At 37.9% G+C, this 18,428-nt stretch overlaps 2 protein-coding genes across 2 annotated transcripts in view; both read right to left on the reverse strand.

Annotated features, from left to right (window-relative positions):
• Positions 1–95: 95 nt before the first annotated feature.
• On the reverse strand, positions 96–5,046 carry bmp3 (bone morphogenetic protein 3). The gene is made up of 3 exons (XM_079480750.1): positions 4,476–5,046; positions 2,962–3,857; positions 96–2,199 (listed from the first exon to the last, which is right to left on the reverse strand). Exons 1-3 carry the CDS (start codon positions 4,741–4,743, stop codon positions 2,008–2,010), a joined length of 1,356 nt encoding a protein of 451 aa, XP_079336876.1. The 5' UTR covers positions 4,744–5,046; the 3' UTR covers positions 96–2,007.
• A 1,722-nt stretch (positions 5,047–6,768) lies between these two features.
• Positions 6,769–18,428, reverse strand: part of cfap299 (cilia and flagella associated protein 299) — a gene marked incomplete at both ends in the record, with an annotated part of 58,616 nt that continues 46,956 nt past the window's right edge. Inside the window, 4 exon segments of the mRNA XM_079471091.1 lie at positions 6,769–6,834; positions 6,838–6,927; positions 9,294–9,423; positions 13,384–13,526. Of these exon segments, the coding sequence (XP_079327217.1) occupies positions 6,769–6,834; positions 6,838–6,927; positions 9,294–9,423; positions 13,384–13,526 (429 nt within the window).

Consider the following 18,428-nt stretch of genomic DNA (forward strand, 5'->3'; position numbering starts at 1 on the left):
AAAGCAATCAATATTTAGTAGTGTTCTAGTCAGTGGCTGGAGGATTGAGGGTTCAACATTAACACATGATAAATACAAACAGCTACACGACTCATAAAAGTACACAACTTTATTGAGTTTCCTTGATGGTCTGTCAGAGTCCTTTAACTAGGGAGATCAGTTACAAAAATAAGCATTCTCACTTATTTGACTTGTGATGCACTCTTTGTGCACGCCTGTCTAACCTTTGTGCAGCAAAGCTCTGAATGAATGTTAAATGAAGCCCCTGCTTGCTTCACAAAAATAACAAGGTAGGCTACAGAATGCATCGTACAGAAAATAAATAAATGCTTTTAAAGGTAATTTCCATATACAAATATAATTTCTTATGAAGCTTATCATACAAGCACATCCTTTCACCTTCAGCATAACATTTACAAAACACAGTGTGGTGGAAGCCTTCCAAAATAATATATTACACTAATGCTAAAGGAGTGCTTTACATACTGTGTCTTTGGGATTTATATGTTATATATTAAGATATTAGGCCACTTTTACATATACGTTTACATTTCTCTATTGTCCAATGATTGAATATACATTAAGAACAACAAGAAAATTCAACAGGAACACATTCCATTTATAAACATGCGGCTGAATGATGTCATTGTTGTAGCTCAATGCAATTTTAGAAAACAGTACAAACTTGTACATAATACATTATTAAAACAAAACCTCACATTTATATCCAAACAAATCAATGTGGTAAAAACGTTTTGCAAAAATAAGTAAACATGACAGTGCTGTTCCATTTAACATTACACCATAAGTTACACGTCATTGTGAAATATAAATATTGTACTTGTATGTTTATTTAGTCTATGCAAATGAAATATTTGTATTATCCTAAATGTTTTAATGTGGTAAGGCACTTTATAAAGGAATTGCTTAAACACTCAAAGACTAAATACGCAACATAAAATTGACATAACAATCATCTACCTAAGCATGTTATTATGAGAAAAATCTGGTTTCATGATTTTTCCTCATTTGCAAAATATATCAGACAATAATTTGCAAAACTCCTAAAATGATGGCTGATGACTGTCAGCATTTTCTAAACAGCTTGAATCTGAAACCTGTCTGAAATAGTGGTTTCTTGAGCCATGGTTGTGTAATAATACAGTTGTGTGAATGAATGACAAAACTTAAACAAATCTTGGCAGCTTTATGAATTCAGTGGAACTGTAAGGATGTAACCTTATACGAGTCGGTCAGACGGGAGGATGTATCATACATTAAACATATATTTACAAATGCAAGATGTGTGAAAAATTCCTGCCAAAAGATCATTATGCATATAGAATGTGATGAAACAATATGACATTTTACAATCTGCGCAATTAATAAGAAAATAAATATTTTCTCTTATTTAAGAAAGTTGAGGACATTCAAAACAAGTTCACCCAGATATTAAGCACTGTTTTAAATGTAATGTGGACAATAGGAATTGTATGTAACATATTACTTATTTTTAATATAATCATATTTTTTACAAATGTAAAAAAAACAAGATTCCTTTTCTTTCTTTCCGCTTTAACCACATTTGGGCTTTGCAGTAAAGTTTACCTCTATTTAGCAGCCATAGAATACAGACATTGAGAATCAATCAATGCCCCTGTAGCAAAAATATAGCTTTGATATTATAAGATTATACAAACTGTACAGAATCAGATTCATGATCAATAAACAAATGTTAAAAACAACTGCTGATGAAGCTTGAGGTTTTCATTTGTGATATTTGTGAGAACACAGGAACCTTGAAAGTCAAACATAGAGGTTCGTTCTTTGCATGTTCATGAATCTCAGACGATGAGTAACGAATTCCTCCTAGGAAAGCACTTCGATATTCACAGTCCTTCAAGGCTTGTGAAATGAATGTTTTTAGTCAGCTACTGCTATGTAGGCTTTCTTCCAGTGCAAAAATTGGAAATGAGTTTCGGAGGCTGGTTGAAAGACCAAAACGTTTTACCGACAGGCACAGGAGTCCACTGTCATGTTGGGGTAGACCTTGAGGACCACGTTCTTGTCTTCATCAAAGAAGAGGATGCTGAGGGGAGACATCTTCTCGGGTACACAGCAGGGCTCTGGGATGCCTGGGACCACACCCACCGCCCGCACAATGCTTTGAATGGTGGCATGGTTTGAAGGTTTTAAAGACTGCAAGAAGTAAAAAAAAAGTAAGCAGTTAGATATCTGTACATTCTCTGGAACCTTCTTAACCCCCAAAATCTATTAGTGGCTGTAGATGGAGAACTCTCTAAAATATCATTTTTTGAACATTTCATATTTGTAAGAGCTACTCTAACATACGTGCTCAGCCTTTCATGAATTTTGAAAGACAAACACAAGCATGAATTCTGAGAAGGAAGCTGTCCAGCAACATAAATCTTAAAGAATGTGAAACAAGTGGGTCTTGGTTTTCTATGATCAGCTTTAGCACAGGGGCCTAAAACCGACACAAGTTTTTTCTTGAAAAAGACCACATGTTTCTTTACTTTGATTGCCAGAGAGGAAAACAATTGGTAGCGGCAGTTCACCTAACAACATATGTTCTCAAAGTGAAAGCATATGTGATGAGGTGAAAATATTTTTGAGACATTTCTTTCAGGTGTTTTGTAGGAGTGATAGGCAGGTTATGTTATGAACAATGACACTGTACAATGATGGGTTATGTGAAAGAACTGCTGTGAAGTCTACAGGGTCGATTAAAATGATTTACACGTTGATTTCTCCAGGCCGCCACTTGATGGCGCTGATATTTTAATACACTATAACCGCATTGTGCCCTATTTTCTCTGCATCTTGAGTTGGTCAACAATTTTATCCTTTTACTTTTTTGCTAGATAATAAATCCAACTCACTGACTAAAATGATGTTAAATTAAACAACATTGTGCATATTTGAGACACTGTGACGTACCTTTGGCATTGGGAACTGACAGGACCCTGAACAGTAGTAAGCGTCGAAAGACTTTGGGGAGATAATCCACTCGCTCCAGCCGATATCTGCAAAATCTACCTTTAAATATCGGCGAGCACAGTTTTTAGGTTCGTTCCATTGTTTCTTACGTGCTTTCTTTATAGTCTGCTCATCAAACTGCAGCAGCGGGTTCTTGTGCCGTGGGCTCTTGCGAGGTTTCTTCCGAGGGCGCTTGACTGGCTTGGTCTCCTTTGGATCATAGGGTCTGGTCTCATCCCAGGTCGGAATCTCATAAGGGTACTCGGGCCCCGGAAGTTCATTATTCTGTAGCGGCAGTAGGATGTTGGCAGAGCGCCTGGTCCGATGTTGCGAGGCACTGCGATTATAAGCATCAAGTAAATGAAGATTAGGCACCAATTTACTTTTGCGTCGCTGCAGGGTGGACACAACACTCTCCGGTTCTGAAATAGCCGAGTCATTGGCGTACACAAGAATGTAAGGAGATCTATCGGACAGGAGTTTCTTCCAAGGCTGTCGTCCTTTGGAGTCAATGTCAATGCCTATAAGAAGCTGGTCGTGATGTTTGGCCTGGTTGACTACACGGGTAATGTCTTTCCACTGCCACGATATAAAGTCCCGGTACATTGTGGAAATATTAATGGGAAAATGGCCGATTGTTCTGGTGGTGTTATCCACAATGCTGAAAGTCCAGACATTGAGGTGAATGTGACCTTGTCGCCTGAGATTGTGTTGAGAACAGCTCTTAGACTTTGCGCATCTTTGGCTGCTGTTGTGCAGATCACCGATGTAATAATGCAATGTTGCTGACAGAACGTCCTCTGATTTGGTGAGGGAAGTGAGATTAAAGATTTGTAGTTGCTTGTTGTTGATTGCACCTAATGGGAGGAACACAAATTAATCTAAAATTATGAGATAAAAACAGAAACCATTTTCACACAATACATATTATATCAACTGAAGCCTAACACGCACTTTGCATTAGAGTAACATTATAATTGAACACTAGGGGGCGGTGTAGTATGACTATCGCCCTGGTGTTGGACAGCGCACATGTGCAATTTCTAACACGGTATTTTCTTTTTTGTCAAACTACATTATGTAACAAGCTACATCTAATGTCAGCATCATTTTTATAACATATAACTGATAGAATTACTATGAGCGAGTATCGAGAAAGCTGAATGATCGCACTTGTAAAACACCAGGATGAACGCTCGCTCTGCGGGACCGAGATTTAACTTAACTTGATAATAAACTAACAACATAACGCAAACATAGTCTAATACTGTAAATACAAACTGCAGGGCTGTTCATCTCGGGCTGTTGGGGCAATGTACTATAAGTGCGATTTCTCAACAGGTGTATCTGCACCAACTCCAGCAAACGCTGACTGAACAGAACCACGCAACACTTCTGACCAGGACGAGACTTTAAAGTCACCTGAAAGAAAAATGTTGAACGGTTCTGACGACATTTTACTCAATATTACATACCCAGATGCGCTTTAAAGCTGCGTACGGTGTTCCCGTCTGTAAGAGGAAATTCAGCGCTGTTGTATTTGGCGTAGAGCATCTGCATGTGTTCAGAAAGCGTGTCCTGCTCCGTTTTCTTCGCATGCTGTCTGCCTTGCGTCTCCACTTTCTGTCCAAATTCAGCGTCTTTTGAGAACCCCGCGAAGGATGTTTTAAGCACAGCACAGTATCCACAGCACAGATAGCCCCATCCCAACAGGAGGACAAACAGTCTTTGACAGCGATCCATGCTGGAGGTGCGGGACTGTGGAGAGCTTATCTAGGTGTAATATATTACCAATGTCGCTTGCGTTTCTGAACTCTTGAGGGGAATAGCATCACATGGACGCTGTTACCTTCAAAAACAATGAAACAATGTGTCAGTTTAGTGTAGTCCCAATATGCAGGTGTCCGAAAAGGTCGACGTTCGGGCAGCAAATATCACGGTTCTGTAGGAGGATAAATGTTCCGTGTGAGTTTCTATCGCTGTAGTCCTGATAGATACTCGGGTTTTGTGTTTGGCAGCCAATCGCTCCCCTCCTCTGACTTCATTGAAGGTAAAGCTCGTTGCGCTAGTAATATATAGGGCTTATGGGAGCAGTGGGATATTCTTCACACGACAGCGCAACGGAGAGGAGGAGTGCAAGAGGAAAGCGTGCGTGCGTGCGTGCGTCAGGGAGGAGCACGCCAACTTTTTATCATAAGCGCTTTCATTTCATGAGCTACGCTTTCTAAACAATAGACAAATAATGTTATAGTGACGACTCAATAACATTTAAATACATAAAATAATAGTGATAAAATGAAAATCTCTTTTTACTGCATCAAAACAAACATTTGCATCTTGAACGTACACACAAGTCTCGGATGTCTCCGCAAGCAACTTTATGACTCATGATTTGGGACTGTTTTGTAATGCTTGACAGAGATCCGCGAAACGTCTCTCGGCAAAGCTGTGTGTCTGGGATGACGCGCTGAATGACATGGCTTATGGGGAGCATTAAAGGCTCTCAGTCCCATTTAGTTGCGTTCAATGGCAGCGAGCAGACACATCCTGCATAGCGGAGTCTGATCCGGATGCTGTACGGCGTCCCCTTCGCACACCAGACCATGTGCGCGGCTTCTATATCCTCTGTCACGGTCTCTCTTTCAGGATCATTGAGGAGGAAGTGATTGACCCCCCTCTCCTCGCCCCTAGACATCGGATGCCGTTCTTTTCAAGATTCATTTCTGCAGATCTGTCCAAGGCCTGGTTCTCTCGATAATCTATATTTATCATGTTTTATTTCCCCGCACACTAAACTTTGGTCCGCCTTAGGATGAAAACGAATGTTTGTTCTCTCGTATATTTCACAAGCACATCTGCTATTTTGATTTGTAGGTGTTTGAATGAGCTGTGCCGTCGTGAGGGACCAGAGTGGGCAGTTCCATCGCACTGCCACTGGACCACATGAATGGAGATGGAGGTCTGTTAAGTTAAACAGTTATGAATGTGGGTGACTTGCCACCCACCTCTTTAGCTCTTCCTGGTGATTAAACAGAAACTTTCGGTAGGTATATACACTACAAATCCCCCTTTCCTTGTCAGATTGATTGTCCTCGGAAATCTCTATTGCAGACAATTTTGGAGTTTGAGTCACTGGTCAGATAAAAATGAAGTGTTTGTGGCTGTAGGATAGAATGTATTCTTTATTATGAAAAAATCTCAGTTAGCCTATCAGATTTCACCCTCATATTTATTTCAACAAGTACCAATAGACACCAAGAATGTAATTCCTTATTCCAAGACACAGGCCGTAACTGATTAGTGGATCTAAATTAACTCTCTGTAGTAGTTTTGGATCTGAAATGAAAGCTCATTTGAATTTATTATGTGGCAGTCTTTAGTCAAAATGCCCTGCAGTCATAGGGGTACATGAAAGAGCCCCCATGTCTTTCAAGGCATTTATCTGTGATCTGCTCAGACAAACAGAGAAGTGATTTTAGATAAGCGTACAATACAGGGCTCATGTTCCCATGTGAGTTGCTGCATCATCAGACGTTTTCCGAGAGTTAAAAAGATTGGCGTGCACATTTGAGCAATGTTGTGCCTCAAAAGTATGGTTGCAAATAGATGCAACTAACATTATTAAATGCACCAGTAAATAATAATAACACAACTATATCAATACAGCAACGTTCTCTGTTTTGTGAAACCCAAGTCTCAATCTACATATCCAGATGTGTTTGCAACATGAAGGCATACGATGTAAGACTAAAACTGTTTTTATGTAGATTAAATTAGAGACTTCAAGTGCTTCTTAATACATATTTTATTGTAGAGCGGTGCACAGGAACTGGTTCAGGGTTTTCTGAGGATGTGGTCATAAAAGACAACATGTACATATAGGTCAGACTGGACAGGAATTCGGACAGAGCTGTCACCAGGTAATGCCTGTTGGGTTAAAAACAGTAATTAAGCTAAAACCGATTAATACGATTGACAGGTTGGAAACTGCAAAGCATTTTATTTATTGAATAGTTATTGCTACTGTCAGATCAAATCTGCAGCGGAAGAAATGCGCCTGACATGTTCCGTAGTAGGTTTACATCTTAAACAACTGCCACATGTTTTTCTTTGCCTATTCGGATATAAAGGTTTCCTATAGAGAAATAGGCTACAGGGCGGGTTTACTCAGGAAAACATGGAGTATTCAATCATTATTTCCACACAAAAACCTTTACAGACATTTCAACACTTACATTATATCGAATAAAATGTCTTAGAGGGTAAAGATTGTGTTCAAACATCAGTCTGGGTGTGACTTTGAAATGTGGACTCTATAGGATGTCTCCACCAAGAATAAATAAGATCTTAAGCCAGCTGTGATCCCTTATTAAACGGTAACTGCGTTAAAAGATTTAAGTGGGCTGAGGTTTTCTTTGCTTTTACATTAATTCTTTACATTGACGTTAAATTGTCTTGGCATTTAAATCACATTTAAATTTTCCCCTTAAGGGTGAGCAAGGATAAATGTGGTAAACACCCCCTTCCTTCAACAAATAAAGTAAAGCAAACAAAACGCATTAGCTGTTGATTTACTGTTTAAGGGTTGGTTATCAAACTAAACCACTAATTGCTACTTTGAAAGGATAACCGGCATATCTTCATCAAAAGGGGCCAAACGCTGCATGTATCTGACAGGGGGATAAAAATGAGCAAACAATAAACAAACAAACAAATCAAGGCCATGTGTTTAATATGACATGATTCTGCTGAAGGAATGCATCCACATGGGCAATGAGGTCATGCCTGGTGGGGGCCTGAGGTTGGATTCCGGGTGCACGAGTGGTTTCAGTGTCTGGACTCCTTAGCCTCCCCTTGTTTTTTAATAGCTGGCCTGGTCGGGGTGTGCTCGACCACAGGCAATACTCGCCTCTGCCATCTCGCCCTCAACGAGGCAGCCTGGGCGAGTTTGTGTTCAAAGAGGCCGGTCTGCAGCGTTGCCTCTTTTCCAAAATAGCATGCACTCATAGCCCCTGGGTAGGAAGGCAAAAAAATGCGGCACAGGTTCCAAGACTGCATTTGCGGCTCATTATAAGCCGCTCTGGCGGATATTTCGAGAAACTGGGACAAAAATGCTGCCCAGGTGCAGAAAGGATCTCTCGGTTTTACATGGGGGATATTGGATAATATGGCACATTATACAGTGCGTTACCTGTGATAATAAAAGGTGCCTCAAATATCCTGTTGTCTACTTAAAGAAGCACTTAAACTGTATTTTAAGTGCTTCATAATAGGGTTATGGGTGGAACCATCTATAATCTTGGTGGTTCTTCCAAGAACTTCTAGAATTCTTGAATAACCCCATATTCAGTTCTGAAGTTCTGGAGTCATCTTTTTACTACGCTGAATCCTTGAAGTGCTTCGCGGGCTGTTGAAGGAACTCAAATTCTAAACTATGGTTCTTGTAAAATCTCTAAATGTGGTCCCTGGAGAATCTCTCTTGTACAAGACAGCCTCTAGAGGAACTCAAACATTTCTAAATGAAATAGGGATTCTTAGTGATCATTTTTATGTTTTATAAGAATAATAATAGTCCAAAGTTTGTTTCCGGCCCCTGCCATTTGAACAAACATTTCAAAATCATGATCAGAAAAGGCTAAGATAAACTGTGAAAATGTGCCTTGAAGAACCCAAGGTGGTTCCAGACCATTTTATGTTCCTCAGAGAACCACCCTTTGTGAAACTGTGCCTAGAGTTTGTTCAGCTGGTGTGGCGATGTGAAGAACCCCAAATGGTTCCTTAAAGAACCTTTAATTTTTGCAGTGTAGGCTCAATAGATTATGTCTGTACTGGGTAATTATAAAAATAGTGTCAGAATATTTAATAAATATATAAAAGTGTTTTTTAAGTATTACGGTCCTGATGAATTTTGTTTATAGATTTATTAAAAACTAAATGCCTATAAAATAGTTTAAAGTGTTTATTTGTAAATAGATGCCATTATTTATTCACCTCAATGCCAGTCAAAACCTGTATATGACTCTTTCATCTGTGGAATACAAAAGAAGATATTTTGAAAAATGTCTCAATGGCTTTGTGTTGAGAGGTGCAAAGGTTGTTTGGTTACCAACCTTCTTCAAAATATCTGCTTTTGTGTTCTGGTCTGGAGTGACACAAGGGTGAGTAAATGATGAAAGAAAATTCATATTTGGGAGAACTATCATTTTAAAGATTATGCAAAACTGAAATAATCTGTAAAATTAATGTATTTTGACTTGTTCCTCACCAGCCCTTTGTACATCAAACAGGCTTACCTCCGGGTCAACATTCAAGATTTTTCTGTCTTCTTTGTTTTCAAACAGCAAGCCACTTAGATTTTCTGTGATCACCTCATAGTTTAAGCTGGCATTATATTTAGCCACCCGAGTTTTCCAGTTGTAGAAGCTGAAGAAAAGACATCAGTGAATAAGTTATAGAGATATTAACGTGTATGTCTTAAATAAATATGCTGACAGATATGACAAGTCTTTGTAAAAATCTTTTTTTTTACAGGAAAACTCACACTCAAAAGCACAAAGTACAAAAGCAAAATAACATTTACAATTATCAAATAAAAATTAACCAAAAAAAAACAAAGCAACTCACAGTTGTCAAATAAAACAGACTGTTATTTTTAACTACACTGTTCCTCACAGCGATGTCATAGAAGAACCATTTTGGGTTCCACAAAGAACCATTCAGTCAAAGGTTCTTTAAAGAACTGTCTTTTTTCTTACCTTTTTATAATCTGAAGAACCTTTTTTTGCCACAAAAACCTTTTGTGAAACAGAAAGATTCTTCAGGTGGTAAAGGTTATTAATGGAACCATTTAGACAAAAAATCTAAAGAAAAGCATCTTTATTTTTAAGGAGGAGGCCAAATTACTTTTGTAGAAGAAACTTTTGCACATCAGAGTTTTATGTAATCTGACCGAAGAAATATTTGTGCTATTTTGTGTTGTAAATATTTTGTAAATTTGTTTACCTGGGAGAATCTAGACAAAATTTACTAAAATGTGATTTCAGTAAAAAGCTTTGAAGGTTATTGATTTTCAAATGTCAGTGTTTAATGTGCATGTTTGACACAAGCTTTACTTGACTCTGAATGTGACTTATTTGAATTAATAGATAAAGACATTCCAGCCTAATGAAAAAAACCTTTCTCACAGCTACAACCAAGACAAATCTCCACAAAAATTCCTGTCTGCACTGATCAGTGTTTAGATTGGGACCCAGCAGGCCACTGGAAATGGCAGAAAGAATAGATTTAAATGTAATTGATGCACTCGGTGAACAATAATGAAATACCTATTGGGGCTAAAGGAACAGCCTGTTTCAAAAAGCGACTGTCTGGCTAATGTTAGTGGTTCTTATCAAGCTGTTTGGAGACAGCTGCTTTGCAGAAACACAACTCCAAATGTCACACTCTGAAGCAGTGAAGGCTGCTCAAATGGACCTCAACTATTCCCAAGCAGTAGTTTGTGGTCCAAGAACAAAGTTGGACTTTGGGGAGAGGCTCTTTGTAAATGTGAGGGAGAGACATATGGATGCAAGAGCTACATATTCTTTGGCATGATAACGCTTTGGATATCAGCCAGAGCTCTGTATGCTGTTTCTATAACTAAACAGTCCTGTAAACAACATCTGTAAAATGTTAATGATATTAAAGATATTAAGAAAACATTACGATATTCTTATTTGGCTCATGTCAAGCTAGGGAGGATTTGGTTCAGTAGCAATCCCTGGTGAAGTATAAAGACGGATATTCACATGACGCTAGGGAAAAAATCTTGAGAATGCTCCGACATGAAACTATTCAAGAACCATAACATTTAATTTAATAGACCACCAATAAAACCATCGACTACACTAGGGAATAGTTACACAAATTTTAACATGTGTTTAAGGTTTATTAGTTAAAATGTTTTTAGGAACCCTGCACATTTAGATGTGCTCAGCAGGCCTCATCCTATAGCTGTAACATCTTGAAACAACCACAACTTATAATTTATTACGCATGGGTCTGTGCATGATAAAAAGAGGGAAAGAAAGAGCTGGAAAAAGACACCTCAAACTTCCTGTTAAGGTGACCAGAAACCATGGTGCTGGTCACCAAAGCAAATACAATAGTTCCTGAAATGAAAAGGCTGTGCAAAAGATGTAAACAAAAAGTAATGGCCTGAACTAAACATTCTCACATTTTGCATCCCATGCAGGAAAATCCTTATTCCGTTACCTTTGGAGCAACTGCCTTTACCGTAAACATGGCAGACCCTCACAAAGAGCCACATTCTGTGAGGAAATAGACCGATGCATGAAATCACAAGTTCTGTTTGCATGCTGGATCAACCCTAGCCTTCTTTTTTCTTTCCATAGGATTTATAACAGACAGAATGTAAACTTTTCTAGAAGCAAGGATGCATATTCACTTCCTTCTTTTTGAAATAAGGTTTGACAGCATTTTCTGTGTCTATTTATACTGAAACGCCATATAGCAATTAGCATTTTTGGGTAGACCACTTTTATGCAATGGTGAACCGCTTACTTTTGGTCAAAGAAACAGGACAGATGTGAGATATTTTAACAGCGAACATGAAAAGATGGGCAGAAAAATGCTCCAGAGCTTTTAAAATTTCAAGTCAGAGGAAGACTGAAGACGGGCCGGGCTCTCTGAGCTCTCCCTAACCCACGAGCGAGGCAACACGTGTCAGTTGGACATGTTCACCGGCCCTTTTGGACCCCTATATTGTCCCTAAAGAGATGTCACACAGCAACATACAATGCTCAATAGTCATAGTGCAGCTGGATGGCACCCCACCCACACCAACTAGCAAACGTGTGAAAAACCTGGGCTTTGTGGAAACAATTACCATGCTGTTAATAACGCGTCTGTGTCTTTACCATTACACTACAACACTGACAGAGAAAAAGATGTTTGTGTACCGCAGTGCTCCATGGTTACTGTAGTGAAGACTAATGGAGTGTTTTAGGGGGAAATCCACCAGTTGTTACTGTATGGATCAATGAGAAAAAAAACAGCTTTCAGTGAATAGTCTGAGTTGTGACCTAGAATGCGATTGAAAAAAGACAAATCTCAATGCACATCCAAAGAAAGCGACAAGAATCCAATCTGGCAAGACTATTGGTTGGATGATATATGTATAAATATATATTTTTATAGAATAGCTTGCATATACAGTACAATAAATAAAATACATTGCACATGCAAAAACACTCTTGAGCAACTAGAAAATAAAGTGATTCTCTCAACTCTTTTGAGCATCTTTCTTAATGCTCTCCACTGAGAAGAATGTGAGTGTCCTCAGCTGGTGGCCATGACTTTTTTACTCTTTATTTTTGTGGTGAGGCAGTCAAAGTCTGTCAGCTGTGGTGTGGATTCATGCATCTGTAAGGGAAGAACACAGCATCTGCTCCATCTTAGTGGCAACCACAAGCACTGCCTGTTATTGTTCCCGTGAGAAGGATGGTGGAGGAAGAGAGAGAGAGGGAGACTAAAACGAAAATATGGAGAAAAGGAGAGCACAGAGGAAACGATACTGCGATACGTATTTCCTTCATTAAGAGCTAAGAGCAATTCTGAGTGAAATCTGTTGTTGTGAAAGTTAAGATGTGAATATACAGACAAAAATGAAATAAGTACCAAAGACAGTTTTATATTAGACTCATTTAAATTATTGTAATTTACATGGAGATGTTTATTTTAAGGCATTACAATATTACATTACAAAATTTTTAATTCACTGTTCAGGTACCATCACAATATGAGAGAAAGATGGAAGTTGGAACCTTTTTGTTTTAAGTAAATAATCTGATAAATAATTTTTGTGCTCACCCAGAATTTCACTAAATTCGAATGAAAAGTATTTCCAGTAAAGTTGTATAAAGTAAGCATAATCCTTTTATTGTTTCACTTGTCTTTTTTTACTCCAAATGCAATTCATGCACATGTTTGTGTAGTGTAGTTTTAAGATAACATTTTGATGGCTATGATTTCTAACCTGCTTTACAGACATTTTATTCAAATAAAAATGTATTGCTATTGCAGTATGAAAAAACTTGGCTTCATGACGTACATTTACACTATTCTTTAATGTGTTGGCCAGAGCAGAAATATTCTTATCTTCCTATATTATAAGACGTCGGTTTTGTTCTCATCATCATTATGCACACTGAAAATTTCGAGTGTACATCTTTCCGGTGTCTTTTCAAAGTCGTTTGTGTTTCTTTTTCAATGTTTTTGCTGCTTGAATGCATATCTGCATATAAGCAAATCTGACTTTTAAGTGGTTCATATCACGTTTACTAGCAACTGAAAAAACATGTTGCATGTCATAAGTAGGCTTACCTCAAGTCAGTTGGTCTTGGCAAAAGTTTTTTCTTTCCGCTGAAATATGGTTCAAAGTCTTCGGTTTTTAGTCGGTGGGAGTAATCTATATAGCCAGATATTTCCTGTCCGTGAGAATTTCTGTCCCTTATGAAAATGATGGACTGCAAGAAAACACAAGGGGATACACTGTATGATATCTGAAAAAACTACACACAGAAGCGAAATGTGAGGTTTTGGTTGCAAATGTGACGTTAAAAAAGTGTGCAACACAGTCTATACTATGAAGTAGACTGTAGATCAGATTGTGGAAGAATTGTTAAATTGTTAAAAGTCATTTTCATAAGTCGAGCAGTTGTTTTGTCTTTATGGTAATGATAAAAGTATGATTTCCAACAACACCTGCTGTGAATAGGATTTTTGTTTTGGCTCGTCTGTTTACTTCTAAGAGACGGAAAGAGACAGAGTCAAACTTCCTTTGCGGAATCTTCCTCTTTTGATAACACAGTCACCGATATCACATTTGCATTTCTGTAAGATCACTGGCCATCTTTGGATTCTTCTTACATGTGCAGGATAAAAGTGAGATAACTGGCGCAGCAGACTTTAGATGCTTTAAACAGATGCTATCGGGTTCACAGCTGGCCAGGGGCTGATCCAGCTACCTTATCTGTGGCTTTTGAGCTCCCCCGTCAACCTTGAAAAGAAATCATCAATCGAGAGCCAGAGCCAGAAATTACAGCGGGTTGAGCAAAGCATGCAGATCATCTTTCGATTGCAGAAGAGGAATCAAAACCGTCTATCCCACAGTCATACCGCGCTGGAAAGCTTTCCACTTGCCCTCATAAGTAGGCAGGCAAAGTGATAAAAAACAGGTCTGTGGAACTGCTGTCTGTTTCCATCAGCTTCCCGTAGTTTCACAGAACAGGTGTTGTCCTTTCAAGAAGTTTCCCCTGTTGCTGCCGGGCTGCATCTTGTATCTGATGTAGGACCAACTTGAAGAGCAAACATTATGCGTGGACTTCTTTCCACAAATACGGTATATAATTTGTTTAAAAACGTAGAAAAATAAACAAAATAGTATGTGACCTTATATACATACAAATTTATTGGTACATTTATTTAGAAACATGTACAGCAATTTTAGATAAATGTACAATTATTTAGATAAATATGCAGCGTATACATTTTGCCAACCTGTCTAGGTAATGATTTATTGATTGTTGTTTTATAGCAACAAATATTAAAAAACAATCTGCAGTTGGGTTGTTTTGATTAACTGATAAAAAATAAAAGAAATAAAGCTAACTAACCAATAACATGATAAAAAACTTTTCTTTTTCTATATGGACTGAGCTGGAAATGGTCGCAATTCACTCGGGAACAAATTTAGTTGGGGACATATTTTTAAACTACAGATGCAGGTTTATGCCACTTGAAGTATGTGTGAAATGTCGTTTGGGGGGTTATTTCATGGAAAAGGATGGAAATCTTTGAACACCACCAATATCCCCACATTTCCCCTATTTCCAGCTATGGTAATTGATCAACTGAAAAATAATGTTGTGGTCATTTTGCTACCTTTAGAACAGTAAAATTAGTTTATTGTGATTAATGCAGTCAATGTCAATTGTGTGTGCCCCCCAAAAAATATATTATCAAAAATATATACTGCATAAAAAGAAAATAACAGTCATAAACTTATTCCATAATCCGTCTCTTCTGATGTTCATTTTAAAAGCCAAATTAAGCTCAAAATCAACCAAAAGATTACACCATAACATCTGAAATGTTTAGACTGGCAGTATCAAAAGTCTTGACATTTTGCATAACACAATTGAACAGGTACATGAATGTAACGTTCAAAAATGGCTGAATGGCACAGGTCAACATGTCTAACAGGGGCGTTTCCTCGGGTAGGATTTACCATTGACGCATGTATTTCATGGGTCCGATGTGTTCGTCAGGGCGGTACAGTGGGACTCTCTCAGATGGATAACACTTTCAGAGGAAAGTGGGGCCTCTCTGGCCTGCATGGGAACAATCCTGCACTGTCAGGGAGCCTTGCAGGTGTCTAAGGGTGTCAGCTGGCCTCTGTTTATTATTGGTGGGCCGTGCTTTAGGAGGAATCCCAGGCCATCACTAACAACTGTGTAAATTTGTCGGGGTAATGAAAACATGACCTGGATGAGAGGAATGCTTGAGGTCGGAGTCCTTTTTTTTGGCAAGCTTACCCTTGTCCCTCTTTAGGTGTTCCTATGGGGGGGGGGAGGTGAGATAGGGGGTTGCTTATTTGACTTGGAAGTGACTTCATATGGTGAGGCTTGTGTAATAGATGCGGTGGTGAGTCCAGATGTGCTGAGGTGTTCTGCTTCTGTTGGGATTGTCCAGAACTGTATTTGGCCTTTAGAAAACTCACTAACTAAGAGGCCTTAAAGTGTTCAAGTGTTCTTCAGGGTCACAGCACTTCAAACAAACAGTCTTTGGACTGCCACCATGACGCACATCTTTTCCCACCTTTTTGGCAAGAAAGAAGCTAACATTTAAAAATCTTTACATAAAATTTTTTGTCCAAATTGCTTTTCTTTTAAATACAACTTTTATTTTTAAGGGTTGTAGTCAGTTGCCCTCTCACAGGTGTCTTTAGCGAGCACACTAGTTTATCAAATTAACTATGGACATATTTCACAAAAAAATGATCTATTGTTTTATGTGATATTTTAATTGTTTTAATTTAAAATCTAATAAATCAAGCAAATAAATCCACTTTGTTTGATATTTAGTTATATATATATATATAATGCAAACAAAGAAAGTGTGTGCACTGTATCTCTTTCAAACAAATGCACTTGGTTTGATATTTAGTTATAGTTCATATAATGACAGATAGGCTTATAATACTAATAATTATAAAAATGTGTCTATAGGGATGATGCCTACATAGCTACTTTCTGAAAACGTATTTGGTTAACAGAACACATGTAAAAATATATATGTGACCCTTAGAGTCTGTGGCCATTATCTCAACACTGGCACAACAGCAGGCTCACTTCAGCAAAAGAATCAAATCTGGCAGACAAAACATTAAAATGTTTTTGACAGACTCAGTTTCTGTGAAAATACATGCAGCCCGATTAAAAATAATCAAAAGATGCTGCTTCCCTGTTCTCATGATCACAGGGTGTGTCAAAAGACAGATGTCCTGGCACACGGAACAAAAATGTACGACTTAACCATACAGCAAGGCTGGTTGCTCGCTTTGGCAGCTGGACATTAAAATCTGGATTTTCTTGAGAATATCTGAGCTCTGAAAGATCACATGACTTTTAAAAATAGTTTGAAATATATTCACGTGAATAATATGAGACAAAGAAAGAAAATAAAGTAATCAAGACCTGTTACCGTGGGAGAGCAAATTCAAAGCAGGTGGTGGTGAAACTATGACAGGAGTTTTGGGAAATACGGGAATAGGGTTGTGTCGAGCTATGTGGTTGAGAGAAAAAAACGAATTTACTTCAAAAATGCCTAAAATATAGGAAAGCAGGAAAGGAAAAAATAAGACTGTTTATAAGGAAGATGGGATTTAAGCAAATATTTACTCATGTGCTCGGCTTTCCAATCATAAACACAGTCCGTGGGTGTTTGTGCAAGAAAATAAACAGAATTCGAGCAGGTGTCCTCTGAGCCGTCCACCAAACACTCAGAAGTGAGCTGGTGTTCCACTCTGAGGGTCTTGGAGATGGGGCTTGACAAATGTGAACACCGTGCCAAGACTGCAGGAAGTGAAGCGCTCAAAAAGCTAAGTGGAAAGATTGTCTTGGACTTAACGGGTGGCTTAAACTTTTATTAAGTGAAACAGAACGCTTGTTAGAAAAGTAAGAACATTTCTTCTTTATATGAAAAGCTTCATATCTTGATTGCCCTTTTGTAAGGCTGAATATGAAGTTTTGGCAGAAAATAATAATATGATTTATATTAGATGTAATTATCTTCTGATTAATGTAAACTATGAGATTATTTTAATATTTGGGCGACCTGTTCCTTTAAGAATCTGCTCTACTAAACCAAATCACAATTGTAAATGTTGACCAGTGAATTTGAAAGTTTTTGCATAAGAGCAAAATTCTGTAATTATAATTGTTATAATTTTCAATGGGAAAAAGTCTCAAGCAGGATTGTTTTTGATACAGCAATTGACAATTTGGGGAGTAACAAAATGCCAAAAATTCTATAATGTATGAGTATCAGTATATGAGGTCTCAATGTATAGATGTATACAGCAGTATACAATACAACCCACCTAACACATAACAACACTCATAACACGTAACAATAATTTATCACAATATTTTAACAAATCCGATGATAAATTTGATTTCAAATTCCGCAGAAAAAAATCAAGAGACCATGCTAATGTAATCAGCATTTCTAGATGTATTTTTTGCCATTCAAGTCCAATGTCTACCTCAGACGTGACATAATGTAATCCAACAGCAATGGGAAAAAATCACATACATTTTATTTACTTTTCGTTTCCTAAACACATGTACAAATATTACTGCTGTATTACATAAAAGTAAATATGAACTTATTTTATTTGCTGTATTTGAAGTCTGAAAAAATACAGAGCGTCTTTTCCGTTATTTTGACCTGTTACTCAAGTTTCCATTTTCTGCAAATAGGGGCAAAATGAAAACAATATTTTTATTTGTCTATCGTCTGTCTCATTCATCTCAAAGAATAGTATGCCAAAACAAACATATTTTGCAGGATGCGTGTGGCTGTCTAACAGGTGGACAATGTTTTAAATTGAGTAAAATTCATCGCAATGGCAAGTTCAGAGGTCAGTAAAGCAGCGTATCCACTGTGAAAGGAAAAGTGTCCTAAATTAAGAGCACAGCTATACGTTATGTTGAGAATTACAGCTTCAAAAACTGAGCACTTGGGGTCAACAAAAGTGGCAGCACACAAATCAGTTGAGTTTAAGTCTCTTTTGAGATTTTCTACACCATTGTGACTACACACAGACAGCTTTCCCCAGCAGTGCTACTACTGCAACCTTTTCC

Source organism: Barbatula barbatula (assembly GCF_947034865.1).
Source record: "Barbatula barbatula genome assembly, chromosome: 2".
Lineage (NCBI taxonomy): Eukaryota > Metazoa > Chordata > Actinopteri > Cypriniformes > Nemacheilidae > Barbatula > Barbatula barbatula.

Excerpts from the sequence above, each read along its gene's own strand:
- bmp3 (XM_079480750.1), bottom strand. The coding sequence starts at position 4,743 with ATGGATCGCTGTCAAAGACTGTTTGTCCTCCTGTTGGGATGGGGCTAT. Across the intron at positions 3,858-4,475 it reads CAGCTTTAAAGCGCATCTGG|GTGCAATCAACAACAAGCAA; the intron begins GTATGTAATATT and ends TCCTCCCATTAG. Across the intron at positions 2,200-2,961 it reads GTCAGTTCCCAATGCCAAAG|TCTTTAAAACCTTCAAACCA; the intron begins GTACGTCACAGT and ends TACTTCTTGCAG.